General features: G+C 52.0%; 1 protein-coding gene and 2 long non-coding RNA genes across 5 annotated transcripts; 2 read left to right on the forward strand and 1 right to left on the reverse strand.

Moving 5' to 3' along the window:
- Positions 1-2,374: 2,374 nt before the first annotated feature.
- On the forward strand, positions 2,375-9,178 carry LOC127468657 (uncharacterized). Of its 2 annotated transcripts, none has more exons than XR_007903633.1 (5): positions 2,375-2,581; positions 3,179-3,511; positions 6,169-6,254; positions 6,397-6,529; positions 7,409-9,178. It is a non-coding gene; the product is annotated as an uncharacterized LOC127468657 (long non-coding RNA). The 2 variants fall into 2 exon arrangements; XR_007903634.1 differs by having other exon boundaries at positions 6,172-6,254.
- A 512-nt stretch (positions 9,179-9,690) lies between these two features.
- Positions 9,691-13,379, forward strand: P2RY1 (purinergic receptor P2Y1). 2 transcript variants are annotated; one of them, XM_051782009.1, is made up of 2 exons: positions 9,691-9,855; positions 10,450-13,379. In XM_051782009.1, exon 2 carries the CDS (start codon positions 10,508-10,510, stop codon positions 11,597-11,599), a length of 1,092 nt encoding a protein of 363 aa, XP_051637969.1. In that variant the 5' UTR covers positions 9,691-9,855; positions 10,450-10,507; the 3' UTR covers positions 11,600-13,379. The 2 variants fall into 2 exon arrangements, with proteins under 2 accessions (XP_051637969.1, XP_051637970.1); XM_051782010.1 differs by having other exon boundaries at positions 9,756-9,851.
- Positions 13,380-18,099: 4,720 nt separating this feature from the next.
- LOC127468660 (uncharacterized) lies at positions 18,100-20,244 on the reverse strand. Its single transcript, XR_007903638.1, has 3 exons — positions 19,932-20,244; positions 19,418-19,482; positions 18,100-18,547 (listed from the first exon to the last, which is right to left on the reverse strand). It is a non-coding gene; the product is annotated as an uncharacterized LOC127468660 (long non-coding RNA).
- Between the last annotated feature and the right edge of the window lie 817 nt (positions 20,245-21,061).

Genomic DNA, 21,061 nt, shown 5'->3' on the forward strand with positions numbered 1-21,061 from the left:
AGGAGGCTCCTACCCAGTGCTTGGTGTGCTCCTTGTGCAGCAGACACATCACCAGGTGTGTCCTCAGGGACATCCTGTCACCTGCACCCTCACCAGGCACTGGGGTGGGCACAGGGGTGCCAGGTTGTTGGGGCTGGAGGACCCTGGAACACCCTGGCTCTGGACAGGGCAGTTGGGCACCTTCCCCCCCCTCTTTTCTAGAAACAGTTCCAATAATTAGACCCCTCAGCTTACACAGAATTAGTCCTGTTCACTGAACCACCAGATTACAACTTCAGAGATCTGATCTCGTTATTAGGCCAGTGAGCTGGGCAGGATGATCCCGCTCCTCTCGTTACTTTACAGCAGCACTAAGCCCTGGTCCTGGCTGCTCTTTTCTTTGCTGCAGCCGGGCCGAGGGGATTTGGCAGGGTTCCTGTGGCAGCTTCCTTAGCCAAACAGATGAAGCCTCATTAGCACCTGTACCAGGGAGGTATTTGTTTCCATTAAGACTGTGAAGTGTGCCTTCCTGCCAGGCACAGCACAAACACAGCAGGAGACAGTCCTGCTCCCCTCTCCTCAGCGCTCCCTCATCACTTACATCAGCTAAGTTGGCTGACAAGATCAGACTGAGCCCAAAACAAGCATGTTGGTGGCTCTGTCCCCCGTCTCAGTGCCAGTGTTGGTCCCCTCAAAAGCCCCAGGGATAGGGATGGGGCTGGGATAAGGCAGTTGCAGCCCCCCTGGGATGGTCAGCACACCCTGACCCTGGAAGTCATAGAATCACAGCATGCTGGTCCTGGGCACAAGGATGAGTTTCTCCCAGGAAAGCCCCTATGACACAGCAGAATAGTTTGGTGTCAATCCCCATCAGAACCGTCTCTGCAGTTCTGGAAGTGCAGCTCTTCTACCTCTGCCCCATTTATAATTGATTTTTCTTCTATCAGAAATCAAAGCAGCGCAGAGAAACTCCCAGAGGAGGTTTTGCCTTTCCACTCCCCAGTCTGCTATGGTTTTAAGTCAGTGCTGATCTTGCCCCCCCATTAACTACAAGACATTAAAGTCAATCATTAATAGCTTTAAAAGGTTTGTACAACAACAACCAGGCTCACTTTTGTTTGAACATTAACAGAGGTATTTTTCCTTAACAGTGAGTCTTCTAGTCAAATTCTAGAGATTATAAAAAGGATTATCTATATCAGTGATTTTTTTTAAGTACATTTTTAGACTGAGCTCGTGGAATAAGCTCCTGAAGCTCCAAATTGAAAAGCCAAAGGTTAATCCCTTAAGAGCTCGATAAACAATCATTCATTAAGGGATGGAAAGCGTTAGTGCCACAGAGGCTGGAAGGCAGGAGGGGAAGATGTGCCTGCAGCAGGCAGAGGGTGCTGGCCCTGCCTGGGTGCAGGGTGTGAAGGGTCCCACTGTCAGAGCGGGCCAGAGAGTCACAGCCCAGACACAAACTGGGTGTGCCTGTTTGTATTTGGGATTTCAGTAGGGGGACAGAGGGGTCCCTGCAGCAGGGCCTCCCCCCACCAGCACTGCAGAGCTGCAGCTCCAGTTGAAGCTGGTGCTTCAGCAAGTGCCCCTTGTATTGGAAATGGCCTGGTGAAGAGTGCCAGGACTTTGCTTCCAGTAAGGGCTGAGCTGGCATTTCTTGGTCCTACAGGATTAGCTTTAGGGGCTTTTATTTCAGGTACTGGTGTGTCTCTGTGTTTTTTCCTTGGCATCACCCCCTTCACCATCACTGGGAGCTGTTGAGTTTTGCCTTGTGTTGTTGTGCACAGACAGGAGTGTCACTGAGGCACGGAGTGGGCAGTGCCCAGGTGCTCCCAGACAGGGAAGGGTTCATCTGCTCAGCTTCTCCCAGAGGCAGCACAGAAACCAGCCAAGAGCACCCCGGTAATGGGGCCAGGATAGAAACCAGCAGAGAGCATCCCACTAATGAGGGACGAGTGCTCCACACGCAGCAGGGCAGCTGGAGAGGGAAGGAGCTGAGGGATAATGAGGCAGGGAACAATAGCTGGAGAAGGGATAAAAGGGTCTGGCTGTGGAGACATCAGTGCAGAGGTGTTGCTCAGGGTGCTCCCACCCCCATCAGCTTCACACCCATTGGAAGAGAGACCAAAAAAAAGGAACTTTTAACTCTTAGTTTGAACTCCTGACACTTCTTTGTCATTACTGCATGTTCGGATATTCCCAAAATAAAATAAGAAAGAGAATTCGCATCAGGCTAGAAATTCAGGATTCATTATGTGACAGCACTAATTTGGTTTCCATTTCCGGGGCTGGTGTTTTTTTGAGGCACTTCCTTCCCCTAATTAAACCTTGTTAAATTAAAACCAGTGCCAAAGCAGGTCTTTGGATCCATTAGGCAAACCATTGACTGGTCATTACTGGGAGCTCTGAGCCCTCGAGTTGAAGGACAAGTGAAATACAGCCGGATTTCCCGGGGCCGGGAGCCCGGCAGAGCCCGCCGGGCACGAGGGGCCGGGCAGAGCCGCTGGCACGGGCAGAGGGTGCTGTGAGCCGCTGCAGGAAAGGATGAGTCACTGCTCCAGCTCGCCGGGATAACAGCGCAGGAAGCACAGTGCGTGCGTGGGTATGTGCCGGGTTCCTCCTTTATCGAGATCGACTCGTGTAGAACTGATCGGGAAGGAAAATGTGGGCAGGGAACAAAGGAAAGCGGAAGAATAACTTCTCTGGGGGGCTCCAGCACGTGGGTTTGGCAGCAGCAGTGAGAGGCACCTCTGCAGCTTCGGGCTTGAGGTTGTGGCTCCTTCCAGCCCCTGGAAAGGCAAAATGCTGGGCTTTCACCTCTTATTACATTACTGCCCTCTGATTTCATCATCTTAGCTTTAAAAAAACTCTCCCAGATCAGTTTTAACATCTTCTTTACAGTCAGAAAGTTTAGCACCTGAAACAGTGCCTGATTTTAGCTGTCTGAGATTTTGGGGGGTGACAAAACAACCAAATAGATGACCTGATCAAATCTACATTAAAATGTCAAGAAACAATTTTGCTTGCGTTTAAGCAAGTCTATAAAGAAATACCAAAAGGGAAAATTAATTGAGAATCAATATTACCATATTTTCTAATACTTGCTAAACATCAGCAGATGATGTTTGCTACTGCTATGAGGTGATGGTGATGCAATGCCAGGTATTTTCTGAGCCACATTTGAGTTCTTCTGTTCCAGGCTTGGACAGCTGGTGCCTGGGGCAGCACTGCTCTCCTGGCAGCCTCGGGAACCTTGTGAAGAGGCATTCACACAGTTTCCTCACACAAACAGTTAATCATTGCCATCAGCATCAATCATCCTACAGCACGAGTGTTTCCCAGCAAAGGCACTGTTGGGCTTGGCTATGGCCAGAGACAGCCTTGAGGAGACATCACAGGTGCCCTCAGAGCAGGGTTTGCTGCTGCCAACCAGAGAAAACTGAGGCTTTGCTCCTACTAATCACTGATGCCCAAATCCCTGCTGCCAGAGTGGTGCCTGACTGTACCCACAGACCACGTGTTCCCACGGGAGGTGAGACAGAGTGAAACCTGCCCGGGAGGGGAGGAGGGACGAGGGAGGACTCAGCAAAACTTCCACCTTCCAAAGAGCCACTCTGAGGAAATGTGGCTCTCACACCCATCTCCATTGCCCCACAGTGCTCCTGAATCCACCCAAAAACTCCCAGCAGCAGCAGGGCTGGTACCAATGATACCATGGAGCTCCCTGGGCATGGACTGCCTCTGCTCCATCCAACTCCAGCTTCTTCACAGCCCTCGCTGGGCTGGGAAAACACAACAGCCTTCCCACTGCAGGCTTTTGTCCGGATAATGGAGAAACAGGCAGAGACCTGGCCAAGAACGCCCAACCCAGCCCACTGTGCAGAGGTACGGGACTGGCACAGGGCATCGCCTCGCAAGCTGGCACCAGTGAGAACCAGAGGTAGGGCTTGGAACGGCCAGGGCTTGGCCTTGGGGGGAAATCCAGCTTTGCTCCAGGGGCAGCATGGATGTGGGGGTGCAAGCGGCTTTGGGGGAGCCCAAGGAGCCTTGCAGGACTGAAAAAGGTACCAGGCACCCACAGAGCCCCACTGACACCCCAGTGACTGCCCTGCCAGCTGGATCACAGCACCTCGGAGGCAGCTCCACATCCATTCTTTTCATCCTCCTCATGCATTAGGTAGCAAGTTCTTAATGGAAATATTTAATTTTGTCTCCCCTGGTACGTGATCTTCACTGTTTCCGGCCTGTTTGTCTTCTTGGCCATTTGAGGAAACTGTATAATGTGAGTATGAACTCACTATCAAACCACCCCAGCAGAACTGCCTTTCTTGGCTGGGAGCTGAACAAAAGAGCTTTTCTGAGTAGTAATTTCAGTTTAAAATGGCAATATAGGAAGAAGGCAAGATTGCTCCCTGCTGTAATTAGAACAAGTTTTCCAGGATCCTGCGTTATCTTTGGACTCTAGAAGTGTAGTTGCTCTACCAGGATTAATAAGTCACCCCCATTAACTCCAATTACTGCCGTGCTGTATCACAGGGCGTCGCGGCGGCAGCGCTGTCATAAACCATTTGCATATTCTGGAAGACAGAAGGGGCTCCAGAGCAGCAGCTTCATTATCTTGTTGGTTTATAATATTAATAAGGCCAAGAGGGAGAAGAAAAGGCGTGTAGTATTCCCCTATGGGACTGTGTGAGACTGCCATTGCATACAGACCCAGCACTCTGTCCTCGTGCTGGACACTCACCACATCCGCCACTCATTACAGAATTATCATCTTTTGCCAGCACAACACTGTGCCATTCTGCCTCCCAAAGTTCATTCCCTGTTGGGACTCTCTGGCTCCCTGGGGTGTACATGATGCTGTGTGAGATCTATTTAATTAGCCCATGAACAGCTTTTCTTTTCAAGACAGCAAAATGTCAGCTCAGACATTAAAAATGCAGAGGAGCCGGCTCCTCTCATGCTGATGGGGAGGGAGCTGCTCCCTGGGCCACAGCACACATGGGGGAGGTGTTTCCTAGAGGGTTGGAGCACAGCAGGATTCTGTCACCCCCTAAATTGTGGGTTGACAGTCTCCAAGGACAGCAGCTTCCACTCTGCAAGGACAGCAAGCACAGGACAGAAACACCATCACAGAATGGTTTGAATCGTAGAATCTCAGAATCACAGAATCATTTAGGCTGGAAAAGCCCTCTAAGACCATTAAGTCCAACCGTTCCCCAGCACTGCCAATGCTGCCACTAATCCATGTCCTCAAGTGCCACATCCACACGGCCTTTAGATCCCTCCAGGGACGGGGACTCCACCGATGCCCCGGGCAGTCTGTGCCAGGCCTGGACAACCTTCAAGTGAAGAAATTTTCCCAATATCCAACCTAAACCTCCTGTTGCTTGTTACCTGGGAGAAGAGACCGACTCCCACGTGGCCGCACCCTCCCCACAGGAGGCTGCAGAGAGTGAGCACGTTCTGCCCTCGGTACCCTGGGCTCGTGTCCCGCTGGCAGGTCCCGGGTGCGGGCTGGGAGCTGGGCTCAGACCTGCTCCCGTATCTGCCGCGGACACGTCTCTGTTCTTATCAGCACTTGAGCTGCCATTTCCCCGGTTGTTTTCCCAGGAAAGGCAAACAGAGGCGGCCGTGGCTCCGCCGTGGGAGGATCCGCGCCGTGCCAGGCTCGCCGCGGGGCTGTGGCAGGGAAGATGCACACTGGGGTCAGTCCCTGCTCCCCGTGCCCCTCTGCCCTCTCCCCTCCTCCTGGGGCCCAGGGGACATGAACCCCTTTCTGCACCAGAGCAGCGACCGCGATGCCCTGTGCCACAGGGACCTGGGGCTGGGGCAGAACTGTCCACCACAAACCCACCCTTCACGAGGGGAAACCAGGACATCGTGTTGTAAAGGGAATATTGTAAAGTATTTTAAACACTACAGGCAGTAGTATTTTACAATAAAATAAATTGTATTTCAGGCTCCCTGTGGAAAGCCTGCAGGGTGTATAAGGGGAAGAGACTCTGTCCTCTGACACGTGAAAAGGAAGCAATGAAGCTTCAGAGACCTGAAAAAGAAAACATAGTGTAGTAAAGCATTGTTTGACCTAGAGTGTTTCCTAAGGTGAAGGGGAATGAAGCTCTCCAGGGGCAAATAGGTAGGTCACAAGTCAATTCAAGTAAAATGTGAAACAGGCATTTTTTTCAGCAGGTGAGATGTCCTGTGGTGGGGAGCTGAGAGCAGCTCAGCTTCCAAGCTCTGTGCTCACCAGCCCCTTCCAGCAACACTCCCAGGTGAGATGCAGCATGCCATGTACACTCTGTGTATAATATATGTATTTATATATGTATGTATGTATATATACATATATATATATATATATATGTATGTATGTATGTATATATGCATATATATCCTTTCCCTCTCTATGAGCAGGTATTGCGATGATCATTTGGGGTCCTTTCCACCAGCTCTCAGCCTGCACCTGGTTCAGATCCCTTGTTCATACCTGCACACTTTGAAATACTGCCATCTGCATCTTGATCTTCCTGAAAACCAACACCAACAGGTAGAAACAGCTGGATTCATGGCCAGCCCATTCCCTTTGCACTCCCCCACACTGTGATAGCTCAGCACTAATTGGACTGACTGGGAATTTCCATTTGTGCTCCAACAGGCTTTCACTCCTCATTAGGGGTGTATCATCCATTTGGGTTAAATCAGCTGTTAACGGACCAAAACTTTCAGTTTAATGGAAATCAGGGGTATAAAATCTCATATTTTGCAGGAAGTACATTAAGAAGCTGAGCTGGAAGGAATTCAGCTCTAGCTCTACCAAACAGAAACCAAGTCAGCTCCAGGCATATGCTGGAGTGATGGAGGGAAAGGTGCTAATGCAACATGCTTCATGTTGTGCTCCAAAATAAGAACAGCTCGGCATGGCAAGCAGGAAGGCACTCGTTTGCTGGCTGTGGATAAAGGCATGGAACAGCGTGGCTGCGAAAAATCTGCCTCGTTCTTTACTCGTGGAAGTGTTTGGACCTTTCACAGCTGAAGCACTGCAGTCAGAATGTGCAAACTGTTATACCCGGGATGTGAGAATTCCATCCCTGGAGCCGGTGGGCTCGGAAGGGCTGTGCTGAGGGGTGGAGGGGCCGTGCTGAGGGGTGGAGGGGCCGTGCTGAGGGGTGGAGGGGCTGTGCTGAGGGGTGGAGGGGCCGTGCTGAGGGGTGGGCTGCCTGAACAGGGCAGGATACACAGATCTGGCGACGTCCTTGGCAGGTCCAAAAGAATGCAGGTGAGGTCTCACCACAGGGGAGCAGAGGGGCAGAGTCCCCTCCTCACTTGATGCCCATGTTGTGGGATGGGCACACAAGGGGTTTCTGGGTGCCAGTTGTTCTACTCAGGGCTGCACTTTTGTAATCATCCTCATATATTGGTCCCACAGGAACCCTCTGCCAGTCAAGGTGTCACCTCTGTATGCAGCCACGGCCTCATGAGGGGGTGTCTCTCCATCCTGTCAGTGTTACCCTGAGGTTGATGTGAACGTGGCCATGGGAGCCCTGGCAAGCCCCCCACACACAGACCATCCTCCTGCCAGCTCCTGCTCCCAGCTGCACTCTGGTAGGGCTGGCAGGGTCCCCAGAGCCAAACCCTGCTGCACCTCAGCCTGGCTCCAGCACCAGCACAAATCCCAGGAATGCCTCCTTCCCCTGCAGCTGTGTGCTCTTGGAACTGCTGCTCCAGCCTTCTGTCTCCAGGTTTGGATTTATGGTGCTGCTTAGGTAACCGAGGGAAACAGGCTGGAGTTCACAGTGCATATTTACTGATGCTATCACTGTGGCTTTGCCGTGACTCAAAATTTGCTCAAGACAGGAAACTCAAGGAAGCTGCCACAAGAAGCTCCAGTAAGCAGTGGGACTGTGAATGTCCCTAATGAAATGGCAATTACAAAGGGAGGGAGAAACTAAAAGGCTTCTCCTCTACTAACAGCGTTGCTTTGGGTATTCTTTTTATTATTTTACACAACAATCCAAGTCTTTTATTGAAATAAACTCTGCTTTGGGTCATGCAGCCGATTCTCCAAGGAGCAAGATGGCTTTGCCCTAAAGCAGCACGGTAGGCTCGATATGATTGTACTGCATTTGCTGTGTGTCTGGTTTGTGGGTTGAATGTTTGCTCTCCTGGGATTGCCAAGACTCAGGATTGATTTTTCCAGTGCTCTCAAATCCTAGAGGGCACCACAGAATAGTTCTGCAAACCAGGCTTGCCCTACAACACAGATTTTACAGGTGTTGCTCTTCTTGTCTCTTTTTTCACTTTCCTTTCTCTTCATATTTGATTTGTATTTAAATTTAAAAGGATCTTAAAGTAGTGAACAAGCAGTTAGTGGATGAGTATAAAACATCAAGAAAAGGCACTATATCTGCAGAATTGAAGCTGTTGCTTTGAAGCTTCAGCCTGTGTAAGTTGCCCCAAAAGCAAAGCCAGGCCGGCGACTCCATCTGCAGCCACTTGCATATTCCCACAGGGGTACAATATGCAGCTGATTTCCCAATTAAGCTTTCCCAGCAAAGAAGTTTTATAATTTAAACAGACTCAAAAGTTTGAGAAATGAATACATATTCATGAAGGACTAATAACGCTCTGTCTAGAACACAGCTTTGAGCTGAGAGCAGCTCTGACTGGCTCATGTCTCACCCACCACACTTAGCGAAAATGGGAACGAGGAAGAAATGGCTGAAACCAGCAGATTGTGTTTTGCTAAGACAATAAATAATAACCGTATTCTGACTCAAGTGCCAAATGTATAGCGCTTAATTAGAGGTCAGTAGAGCATATTTCTGCTCAGCTGTTCCATTTACAGCAATTAACATGTTCGTGTCGCTTAAACTGGGTTGCAGAGCAGATTTCAAAGGGTTGAGCGAAAGCAAAATCAGGGAAGGGCTGTTCCACCATTCGCAGCAGCTCACGAGCAGCACCCACGGCACCCACTGGAGCTCCGGGGAAGGCGAGGGACAGAGGGGTCTTAGCCCTGGTGTGGTGTCCCCCTGCCCCATCACTGTGAGGGCTCAGGGGACCCTGCCCCATCGCTGTGAGGGCCGAGGTGACTCTGCCCTCTGGCCAGCGCTGGCTACCCTCCTGCTCGGGCTGTGCGGTGACACATCAGAGGCGGGTGACTGTGCCCGGGGCACCGGCCTCGCCCGTGGCTCCACACCCGCTGCACCGCGTGGGCTTCACCGCCGCCTCCTCCGCCCCAGAGCCAGTGCCCTCCGAGCTCTGCATCGCGGGGCACCGGGCGGGGACCCCGAGGTGGCGAGTGTCCCCGGAGCAGGGGCAGTGCCCGGTGACAGCCCCTGTCCCGCAGCCCCGGCGGTGTCCCCGGAGCAGGGGCAGTGCCCGGTGACAGCCCCTGTCCCGCAGCCCCGGCGGTGTCCCCGGAGCAGGGGCAGTGCCCGGTGACAGCCCCTGTCCCGCAGCCCCGGCGGTGTCCCCGGAGCAGGGGCAGTGCCCGGTGACAGCCCCGGTCCCGGTGCCGCGGGCGGGGAGCGGCAGCGCCGCCCGTGCGGGGGCGGTGCGGGGGGCGGGCGCGCCCCGGGGCCGAGCCACCGCCTCGTCCCGCCCGCGCTCAGTCCGCCCGGGGCCGGCGGTCGTGCCCGGTGCGGGGTTGCGGCCGCGCTCCCGCTGTGGAGGGACCCCGGAGCCGCTGCCCCCGGAGCCGCTGCCCCCGGCCCTGCCCGGCCATGGGCGCCGGGGCAGCCGCGGGCGGGACGCCGCCCCCCGCGGGCGGGCGCTGCCGGCGGCGCGGAGCGGCGAGCGCGGGCTGAGAGCAGGAGCGGAGCGGGAGCAGGAGGAGGAGGACGAGGAGGAGGAGGAAGGCGCCGCGGGAGGCAGGTGGGGCGGCCCCGGCGCTCCTGCAGCCGGGCTGGGGCGCGGCGGCGGCGACGGCTGGGGGCGATGCGGGGAGAGGGGCCGGGAGGGCGGAGGTGACCTGGGGGAGCCGGGCGGGCGGAGGGGAGCGGGGCCGGGCGGAGGGAGCCGGCGGGACCGCGGGGAGCGGCGGCGGGCGGGCGGCGGGACGGGGCGGCAGCCGCGGGGGCGGGCGGGGCGGCGGCGCTCGCCGAGGGGCGCGGGAGGAGCGGCCGCTCCGCTGCCCCCGATCGGCCCCCTGGCTCCGATCGGCCCCGCCGGCCCCCGCCGCTCTCGTTGCCGTAGCCCGGCCGCTCCGCTGCCGCCGCCCCGCCCGCCCTGTCCCTGTCCCCGGTCCGCGGTGGCGTGCGCGGTGCTGCGGGGCGGGGAGCGGAGCGGGGAGCGGAGCGGGGCCCTTCCCGCTCGCAGAGCTGTCCCCTGGCTGCCGGCGGGTCCGGGAGCGGCGGGGGGACGCTCCGCCAGGCACCGCCGCTTGGAAACCTCCGAGGAAAATCAGGGCAGGGCTCACCTTCCAGCGAGGTTTCCTTTGCTCTCTCCTTTTTTTTGGATGCGTTTTAGATGCCTGTAGAGACTTCGTTGGTTTGCCTCAGACCTATGTGACTCTGGGGGAAGGATCATGACCGAAGTCCTTCTCTCTGCTGCTCTGAATGGAACTGAACCCAACCTGTTATCCAGCAGCGGCTGGTCTGTGGGAAACGTCACCACCAAGTGTTCTCTGACCAAAACTGGCTTCCAGTTCTATTACCTGCCCACCGTCTACATTCTGGTCTTCATCACTGGGTTTTTGGGCAACAGTGTGGCCATCTGGATGTTTGTCTTCCACATGAGGCCTTGGAGCGGCATCTCGGTTTACATGTTCAACTTGGCATTGGCCGATTTCTTGTATGTCTTGACTCTGCCCGCCCTCATCTTTTACTACTTCAACAAAACAGACTGGATCTTCGGAGATATCATGTGCAAGCTGCAGAGGTTCATCTTCCACGTGAACCTGTACGGCAGTATTCTGTTCCTGACCTGCATAAGCGTGCACAGGTACACGGGAGTGGTGCACCCCCTGAAGTCCCTGGGGAGGCTGAAGAAGAAGAACGCCATGTACATCAGCAGCCTGGTCTGGGTCCTTGTGGTGGCCGCCATTTCTCCAATACTCTTCTACTCGGGAACGGGGATAAGGAAAAATAAAACCATAACGTGCTATGACACAACAACCGACGATTACCTGCGAAGTTACTTCATTTACAGCATGTGCACCACAGTGCTGATGTTCTGCATCCCCTTCATAGTGATTCTTGGTTGCTATGGGCTCATCGTGAAAGCTTTGATTTACAAAGATTTGGACAATTCTCCTCTCAGGAGAAAGTCTATTTACCTGGTTATTATCGTGTTGACGGTCTTTGCCGTGTCCTACCTTCCCTTCCACGTGATGAAGACCTTAAATCTAAGGGCCAGGGTGGATTTTCAGACTCCAGACATGTGTGCCTTCAACGATAAGGTTTATGCCACTTACCAAGTGACGAGGGGCCTGGCCAGCCTCAACAGCTGCGTCGACCCCATCCTTTACTTCCTGGCAGGTGACACCTTCCGAAGGCGGCTTTCCAGGGCCACCAGGAAATCGTCCAGAAGGAGCGAACACAACGTGCAGTCCAAAAGCGAGGAAATGACTCTCAATATTTTAGCAGAGTATAAACAGAATGGAGATACCAGTTTGTGAACAAATGTGGAAGATTTGGGAGCAGTTTGAAAAAATCCTCCGCTTTGAGGCAATAGGAGACTGTAGGGCTACAAGTGTGTGAGGAAAATCTACCTGTCTCAAATTCCTTTTAGGTAAAGCCTCATTTTCTGATCTTAGAAAAAGCTTAACAAAGTCAGTGGAAGGATTCTAATGGAAAATAACGTGTCAAAATTCAGCTTTCCTTCAGTAGTCTCATTTCTTTCTGACTTGTGTCAGATAAAGTAAAATGAAGTAAATCCCCTAAAGGAGGAAAGCAATCCAAGTGCTTCTAGTTTAATGACTTAGTCTCCCACGTTCAAAAATGTTCTCAGTCAGCCTGTCTTTAAAAATAGGAAATAAAAATAAGAGCAGTATCTTGTCTTCTGAGGCTCAGTCACAGCCTTTCGCTGTTGTACACAAGGATTTAAATGAGAGTCACGATACAGTTATCATTTACAGTTTTATTATTTCTAGTGCTGATAATTATTTGGTAGTTTGGTGGCATTTATGGTTCAGTCCTCTTTCAGTGCCGGTGTTTTACTAAAGGTAGGCTTACTGGTGTGTGCATGGTTGTGCTTTTGGATCGCGATGGTTGTTCACGACAAGTCTGGACCCCCTCAGAGGCCGAGGGCTGGCGGGTGAGGTGGTCCCTGGGGCACTGGCAGACGGGCCCCCCAGGGCTGTGTGTTGGTGAGCAGAGGTGTGTGGAGGTGCCCCGGCCCTGAGCCCAGGGTCCCACCCTGCTCCGTGCCAGGGCGGCCAGAGGGGCACGGACTGGGCTGGCCGGGGAGCGCGGGGTGAGCCCGGCCCAGGGGCTGCCAGCATCCTGCCTGCCCAGCCCAGGGACTGCCAGCGTCCTGCCTACCCGGCCCAGGGGCTACCAGCATCCTGCCGTGGCACCGGAGCCTGCAGAGCTCTGTGCAGAAGTGGCTGTGCTGGAAATACCTGACCCTGCCAGGCCAGCACAGGACAGGTGCTCGAGTTACCTGCCTTTGGTACGAGAATGGTTCTGTTCCTGCAGTCTGTACAGACAACACAAGAGTTGTTTCCCGAGAAATATAATGATTAAAATGGATAATATAAATGGAATATATATATATTATATATATATATATATAACAGTCATTGGGGGAGGGAATGAGTTTTTTTGTACTTTGGCAAATAAAGTACTCTATTAACATGTTGCAATATACTAAGGACTAAATCCAGCCCTTTATTGTAGATCTTCTCCAAATGTGGAATAGTTCATCCAAAATTAGCCAAACTGCAATATTGTGTAACATAAGAGCTAGTGATCAGGCACAGATGAAATCTTACATGGGCAGTCTCACTCGTTTCTCATGTTTTTAATAAATGTATTTGAAAATATTTTGTGCTGAAAGCGTTATGAAAGCATGCTCTGAATTATGAATTTAGTGTACGAAATAAGGTTCTATGTAATCCTAAGGGTGATTTGTTCCTCCAGTCTTCATAGTAAGAGTAAAATACTTATATTTTACTTACCAATTTCCAGTGGTTGGTAACAAACGAGAGTAGCTCTAGTTATTTTTTGACAACATTGTAAAGCAGCTTCTGTTCACAAGTACGGCTTCATCTGCAGAATCCCTATTTATTGAACTTATTTATTAGAATGCTAAATGTAAAGTATGTAAAGTGTGGTTCTCCGTGGTCATATTCAGAATTGGGCATTAATGGAAAATTGAAGAGCATGTTTCAATCACTGTATTAATAATGTGTCTTTTAACAGAACATCTTTATAATAAACTTGATTCCACCCTGACTATTTGCTGGTGATATGTAACCTAGTGATAAATTAAACTACTGATATATAGCCTAGAGGTAAATGAAACTCCAGCTTAGCAAGCCTCTTAAAGCAACGTGGAGAGCTCATTCAGTCCTATGAAAAATGTAGAGGTAGTGAAAAAATCCCAGCCAAGGGTCAATTGCTAATTAATCCTGACTGACAAAGCCCATGGAACAGCACAGACTATTTATATACCACAGAAAGAGCCTGATTCACAATAAATGACTTCTCCTATTATGTGATTATTTGAGGCTTCATTCAGCTGAGGCACATCTTGTTTGGAATGGCAGATGAATTACACGGAGAGGGAGCATAAAAATAGGATATTCTCTGAATCTGCTTCTCTGGGTTGAAAATCCTGTTCATTTCCCAGTGTTTTGTGGTTGATTTCAGTTAGTCCCACTAATTCATGCCTGCAAAAAGATCCCAAAGAGCCCCAGCAGAACGCAGAGGGCACACCCAGGTTGGGCCTGCTGCAGCTGCTTGGAGTGTTTTTACAACACGGCTCTTTGCTGTGGCAGAGTTGGCCACTGTCACGGCGTGTACGGAGTCCCAGGGTGACAGAACCCCGCTCCAGGTGGCTGGACACGTGGCAGGAGAGACCCACGTGTGGATGGAGCAGGGAGATCCACCCTGGGGACCCTGTTGGGCCACCTTACCTGCAGCCTGCTGGGTCTGTGCTCCCTGGGCAGTCTGCTGGAGCTGTTCCAGTGCTCCCTGCCTGGCCAGGGGATGGTGCAGTTGGGATGATTCACCAGGTCATCACCGAGGTCTGTTGGGACACTCTGTTGGATGAAGGTCCCTTTCACTGCCGAGCAGCTGTGGCAGGAGGCAGCACTCACAGCTTCCCCCGTGGGCACGCTCGGGAGCCTCCCAGCACACACCGAGCAGGGTCATTAAACACCTTTAACACGGGGTTGATTTTCCATCTCTCGGCTCCTGTGCCCTGTGACTCCCGGCTGCACCTGCTGAGATGTCACAGCCACTGCTGAATCCTGCTGGAACGTGGAGCTGAACCTCCCAGCCTCCTGTAGAGCTCTGGTCTAGAGGCATTGCTCTGTTTGGCATGGGGTAGTCAGAGCCACTGCAAAACCCCACCAAATTCCTGTCTCCTCCCACACCTGCTGGAACAACAGAACCACGTGTGTTGGGTGTCCCTCTTAGAGGATGCTGGTCAGCTGGGGGGGATTGGGCACCCAAGCAGAACCATGAGCTCCTGGGGAACTTGGCAAGTCTGTTGTTAGACTGTTCCTTTCTAAAATGTATTTGTGGAAGACAGTCCACCAGCCTTAGGGGCCCAAGGGAATCCCTGTGTTTATCTGTAAACCTTGGAGATGGGTGTAGTCAGAGACCTTTCCCTGATCAGCTGGAGTTTCTGATCCATCCAATGTGCAAAGGGAATGCAACTGCCACTCCAGCCTTTGGGCTGGTAATTAATAATCAGTGATGACCATGGGCTGTGATTACCAGGAACAGGACTCAGCTCATCACCTCACTACTGTGACCACCCAAAAGTTCCACCTTCCCTCAAACCGTACAGCCTTCGACTGGCAAATGAGATTAAACGTGTTCTGATTTTGTGGTCATGCATGTAACCTACTTTTCCCCTGGGTATGTTTGGGAATCTTCTAATAACTACCAATCATTCACTGGAGACACCACAAAGTTTGAAGTAAAACTTTAGCCAAAGCACGGCCCCACGCCAACACCAGTTCTCATTCATGAGCTGTATTTGCTTCCTGAAGCTCAGAGGGTTAATGATTTTTTTCATTTGTGCCCAGTAACTCTTACATATCTTTAACATAGTATGAAACCTACAGGTGAGCTGCTGTCAGCTTGTACATTTTCATAGTACAGCACCGTGGATTTTTTGTTTTCATCCTGCTTCTGGCAGGAGGGTGCCCTGTGATGTGATGGAGAGGGGCTGTTCTTCCCCACCGCCACCAGGAGAGTCCTACCTGGAAAGTCAGGGCTGTGGACTTAAACACACTGACCCCGGGGTGCCAGGAGACAAAAGAACTGCTAATCCTCTTATTTGTCTATGATTTTAGTGAACAAAAAGGTTTTGTAAAGATTTTAATAGAGCACGAGGCTGGTTGCATGTACATGCACTGGTTTTGAAGTTGCAACTATTTTTAGTGGCAGCAGAACTGCAGCCCCAGCGCTGCTGGCACAACAGCACCTCACCTAGCAACTCGTTTGGAGCCGCCCCGATGGCATTATGAAACGTTTCTTCTGCCTTTTGTGTTATTGTGCTTAATTCACATTTCCAGGTGATGCTTCAGGCAGCGATATGTCTTAGAAATAGAGCATAAATGGTTTGCAAAATACTGAAACTGAATGTGTGTAAATAAAATTTAAAACCTTGAGAGGAACCAGGTGGATCAACTGAGAATAAAAATAAGTGAATAAATGAGCAATGCTTCATCTTAAAGGATGAAGGAGGTCTGTGGGGTCTGAGAGCAATTCTGGAGTGCCAACAGCAGACACAGGGAATATAACCTATCAGTATTTAATTGATTTCACCTGGTTTATTTTAAGATTTATTTAACTTCCTTTTTATTTTTTTTCCTCTTGGTTTATCTTTGCCCTTCATGCAAGTGTTTCAGCTTCGCTGTAATATCCCTTTCATTGAAATGATATTTTCTTACCATTAAATGAATTACATTTTCAACAAATCATGCTGTTCCAAGCATTTCCAAAATTCCCTTTCCCCACTGAGACCCGGCAGCCTCTTCCCCCCTCAGCCCAGAAGTCTTCAAATGCACAGTCAGGTGGGTCCCGGGGTTTGCAGGGCTCTGCTCTGGCTGGTTGTGTTTGCCATGAGCAGACACAGGCAGTGTGTGAACACCAGATTTAATACCTGTGCTGACTGTGCATTTCCCTCTGGTTTCACAGAGTCACAGGATCATTTAGGCTGGAAAAGACCTCCAAGATCATCGAGTCCAGCCTTTGGCCAACCACCACCATGGCTTCATTTAAGCGTGGCCGGAGCAGGCACACGTGGGGTGCTGTGACCCTGGCAGGGGTGAGGCAGTGCACCAACCCAGGGGGGGTTTGTTTCTAAACATTATTTTACAGCATTAGAGAAACAAGACCAGCCTGTGGCGAGAGGAAACGGGCAGAACAGATAAATAATTAAATAAATGGGGGGGTTCAGACTGTGCAGCTCAGGTTTCTGCTGCCAGCACCAGGCTCTGGCTCTGATGGGAGGGAGATGCCAGGAACGCTGCTGTGCAGATGGGGCTGAGCTCAGGCTGGGCTGGGACCAGGGCAGTGCCTGGAGGGCACTGGCAGAAGGGACACGTTCTGTGGGGTTCACCCCAAACCATCACCAGCAGCCATGGGGACGGTTGGTGTCCAGCTCCACTGGACTTGGAGAGGTCCCAGCCCTGCTGCCCATGCTGGCATTCCCACAGGGCTGAACCTGGCTGGACTGAGGCAGGAGAGCCCCAGAGCTGCTTGGAGCCGCTGAGCTGAGCCGTGGTGCGGGCAGGAGTGGAAATACCCGGAGGTTGCACTGTTCCCAGGCAGCTGAGTGTGGGTGGCACCAGCACCAGCAGTGCCTCTGTGTGAGGCACCAAGAGGACAGTGAAGTGTTGGGTGTATTTATATCCCCTGGGGCACACACACCAACACAGGGCTCCTTGGGAAATGGTGTCACCCCTCTGTGAGGTGGCAGAGACCCACACCCACCACAGCCACCAGCAACATGTCTTGCAGCCCTGGCACTCGCCAGACATCCCAGCTGAGAACCAGGCAGAGACTCCCACCAGGAAACCCATTCCCAGGGTCCCAAGTGACTGCTGCCTGCCTGTGGAAACACCTCATGTCCCTAAGTGAACACCAGAAGATCCACTCATTTCAAGTGCTGGGAACAGCATTTACCCTTCCTGGCATTCCCCTCCATCCAAGGCATGGCAGAGTTGTTTGTGTTAATAATTCATAGAAGTCTTCTCCATTCAGCTTATGGCTCTGCCAGGCAGCAGCACCAGCAGCTGCCCTGCACACTCCTCCTCGAGCCAGGGGCAGTGACCTGGGATGGACTGAAACCCATGGGCAGGAGCCCTGCTGCTCCCACAGACCTTCCCCAGCAGGCCGAGTGCCTCAGCTCCGGTTTGGTTCTTAACCAAAGCCAGGTCCTGATTTTCACAATGAGCCTGGTAAAACCCTGGCACGGGTTGCCCAGAGGAGCCGTGGCTGCCCCATCCCTGGCAGGGTCCGAGGCCGGGTTGGTTCCTGGTGGGTTGCAGGCACCCTCTGCCCTGTGGGCAGCACGTGCCCACTGACAGGGATTTCTCTGTGAAAGCCAGGCTGGTTGGTCACAGATGCATTCTCCTTCCACTGCTGATAACAGCCTCTTGTAGGGAGCTGATTTTTCTCCAAGGCAGTGGCTGAGAACTGACCCAGCCAGGGAGGCAGTGGCTGGGCTGGGGAGGGTGGATGTGGGACAGCTGGCAGAGGTGGGCAGGTCCCCCGCCCTTGGTACCACCCAAACTGACAGAATGGACTGACAGAGGAGGGGAAGGGATGGTCCTGCACGAAGCCAAACATCCCAAATGGAAGGGCCAAAGGCTTGGGCCACAGCTCTGGCACCAATGGATGAGGATTTGTTTGCTCTCTCTGGGACCCAGCTGGGAGAACCTCTTGGGGGTTATAACACAATTTTTGTACCAAACATTATCTTATTCCAGAATTAAAGAGCACTTTTAAGAGTCCACAGAAGTTTAATTCTTTGCAGATGACTGAGTTTTAATACCCTCAGTACAGAACAAACAGCAGAGAAGTTCAGCCATACATGGAAGATAAATAAACTTTGCATTATAGAGGAGAAATTATTTATCTGTTTGATATCACTGGCCCATCCCTGTCCCTATCCCCCTCCCGACTGCAGGCTCCATACAGGGCCCCAGGACTCATATGGATTTCACCTCTCCCTGCTCCCCTCAGCTGCAGTTGGGCAAATCCTTGGGGTCTGTAGCAGTTCCCAGAGTGGGGACAGCAGCCAGGCCAGAGGGAAGCAGGTCCCTGGCGCTGGAGCTCTCCTGCTCTCCTCCCCCTCAGCGATGTGTCAGGACATGTTTGGCACAAATAAAAAGTTGTTGTTTAACATTCTTGTGTATTTGTGAGCAGCGACAGTGATGCTTCCTGTAAAACAGAGCTGCGAGCGTGGCAAAGCTGTTTGATGTTACAGCCTTATTTAAACAGCATTTAGATAGTAAAAGCAGTCATTCCCTCATCCCCACATACCAGCTACCCATTAAAATTCCTTCTCATGCTCTTGCACAAAGACTAATTTTGGCAGGAGGCTGACTTGCCCTAGATTTTTAAAAGACTACTTGTTTTAAAACAAAGTCCTTTGGAGAAGGGAGAGAGCTGGGAGAGGGCTGCTTCCTCCCCTTGCCCATCTCAGTCCTGCAGCAGCCCAAACACCCCCAATCTCATCCCCCTGATCACCCTCCATCACCCTCCACCCCATCACCCCTTGACTCCATCACACTCCCATCCCATCACCCCATCACTTCCCAGCCCTGCTGGATACAGGATCCTCCTCCTCCCCACGGAGGGGGCTCCCAGCCCCACGGAGGGGTGATGGAGGGGGACAGGAGCTTTGGGCACAGAGCAGGAGGAGCCAGAGAAAGATTGAAAAGCTGTCGTTCACCTTGACATTTACACACTAAAAATAAAGTTTCTAATGTTAAATGCTTTAAAAAAATGTTATGCCAATATTCAGGTATTACTGAAGTAGAGTAAAGCTCTGGGTTTACAAGCTGGCTCTTGCTGCCATCAGAACCACTTTCCACCAAGGTGTTCCTTTGGTCCTGAGTTATTTCATCTCCTTCAGACTCTGGGCAAAAAGTCACTTGGCAGTGACAACAGAGCACAGCAAAAATCAGAAGAAACCTGACCCACAGGTGTCTCATGGACAGGTCCAGAGAGCAAACAGATCCAGAGAGACCCACAGAGGCAAATCAACAGCCAAACCCTCCCTGGGAGCAGATGGAGGAGCTGACTTGCCTGTTTGGCTGCGATTCAATGAAAATGTTCTCTACCCTTCCTTTTCTGCACAGGGATAAATCTGCAAAGGAAAACATTTCTCAGTGCTGTGTGCTGGCAGGGCTGGTGCCACACCAGCAGGATCCAGCACTGCCATGGCCCCTCGGGCATGTTCCTGGGTGCTCTGAGAGCTGCTTTGGCTCCAGGATCAGCAGGCTGCTAAAACCAGGAGAGGTTAAACACCAGTGAGTCCCAGTGAATCCCAGTGAGTCTCAGTGATTCCCATCTCCCAGGAAATGGCTGTATAAGCAGTTGCCCTTAATAGATGTACACGAGGAAGCAGACCTGAATTTTTGGCTAGCAGCTGTCTGCAGCACCCCAGGCCATGGTGCCCTCAAGGGATGGCTCCATAGAGGGATGCTGCCTTTAAAACCCCCATAGGGGCTCATGGGTGCCCTGCCCACAGTGGGGACGGAGCCTGCACAGCCACAGCACCCACTTCACCATTCCCAGCTGCTGGTTGGAACTCACCCCACGGCCCTTCACTGGGCTCAGCTGGGGAAGGGGCAGAGCTGGTCCCCCACTGTCACCTGCCCGATGCACCCGTGGCTGCCGACGCGGCCAGAGAGGCTCCAGGTCGGCGTCGTGGCCCCAATCCTTCACCAGCAGGTTTGGCCACTGACTCTGCTCATTTAAGCTCTCCTGTAACTGATACTGGAAGGGGTGACTCAGCCCTAAGTATAGCTACCTGCACCCAAAATAGAGAGGAGGCCTGTGGCAGCTCAGGGCTCTGGGGTGCAGGTCAGCCCAGAACGACTCCTAAAGCCACGGGAGCAGGAGGTGCAGCACAGCCAGCAGGGCAGATGGCACCAGCTCTTCACCTGTCTGTACCCTCAGTCCAAGAGGGGACTCCAAAGTAAGCCTTTGGAAATTAATCCTCTGTGTAGAATGTACAGAAACATAAGCTTTCAGTTGTTCCTTTTCTTAATCAATTCACACTGACCAGAGCTCAGGAACAGGATCAATTTACACCACATCTAAAAATACACCATCAGCTACACACAGATGGATCTAAGGGGGGGGTGTGACTATGTGCATGTGCATGTGTCCCTAAAACACTAAGATCCACTTGTAAATCATACAAATTCCTGATACTTTGCTGCAAAGGATGGGGAGGTGGAAAACACAGTGCCCTGACAGTGCACAAATGGGGCTTTTGTCACTTGATCAGTAATTGGTCCTGAAGCCCCTATGCCTGTAAGATTCAGGAAGAGATCTGGAAGCTCCAGTAAGTTCACACTAGTGGGAAATCCCCAGGGGGAAACAGAGGAGCCGACACCAAGAGCTGAGGGGCTGCATTCTGGGCTCACTTTGCCTCTTAGGCTGAATTGTTTAAAAGAGCAAACAGGAATTTCCCTCTTAGACTAAGATAAACTCTAATTAATTCGTGGCAGGGTCTATCCAGCAAACCCCAGGAATAATCTGCACATTGTGAAATGCTGCTGGATGTCACTGTGAGCAGCCAGCCCTGGCTGTGCTGTTGGTCCTGCCTGATGCAGCCAGAGAACACAAACCCTGGGCTTAACCACTGCACTCTGACTAACCCCACTGTCAGCACCACCTGTAATTAAATGCCACATTTAATATCTGCAGCTAAACAG

The sequence above is a fragment of the Manacus candei genome, unplaced genomic scaffold, assembly GCF_025592945.1.
Source record: "Manacus candei isolate 608988 ecotype Guabito, Panama unplaced genomic scaffold, ASM2559294v1 h1tg000015l, whole genome shotgun sequence".
NCBI classification, from domain to species: Eukaryota; Metazoa; Chordata; class Aves; order Passeriformes; family Pipridae; genus Manacus; species Manacus candei.

Coding starts and splice junctions, on each gene's coding strand:
- P2RY1 (XM_051782009.1), top strand. CDS start 10,508: ATGACCGAAGTCCTTCTCTCTGCTGCTCTGAATGGAACTGAACCCAAC.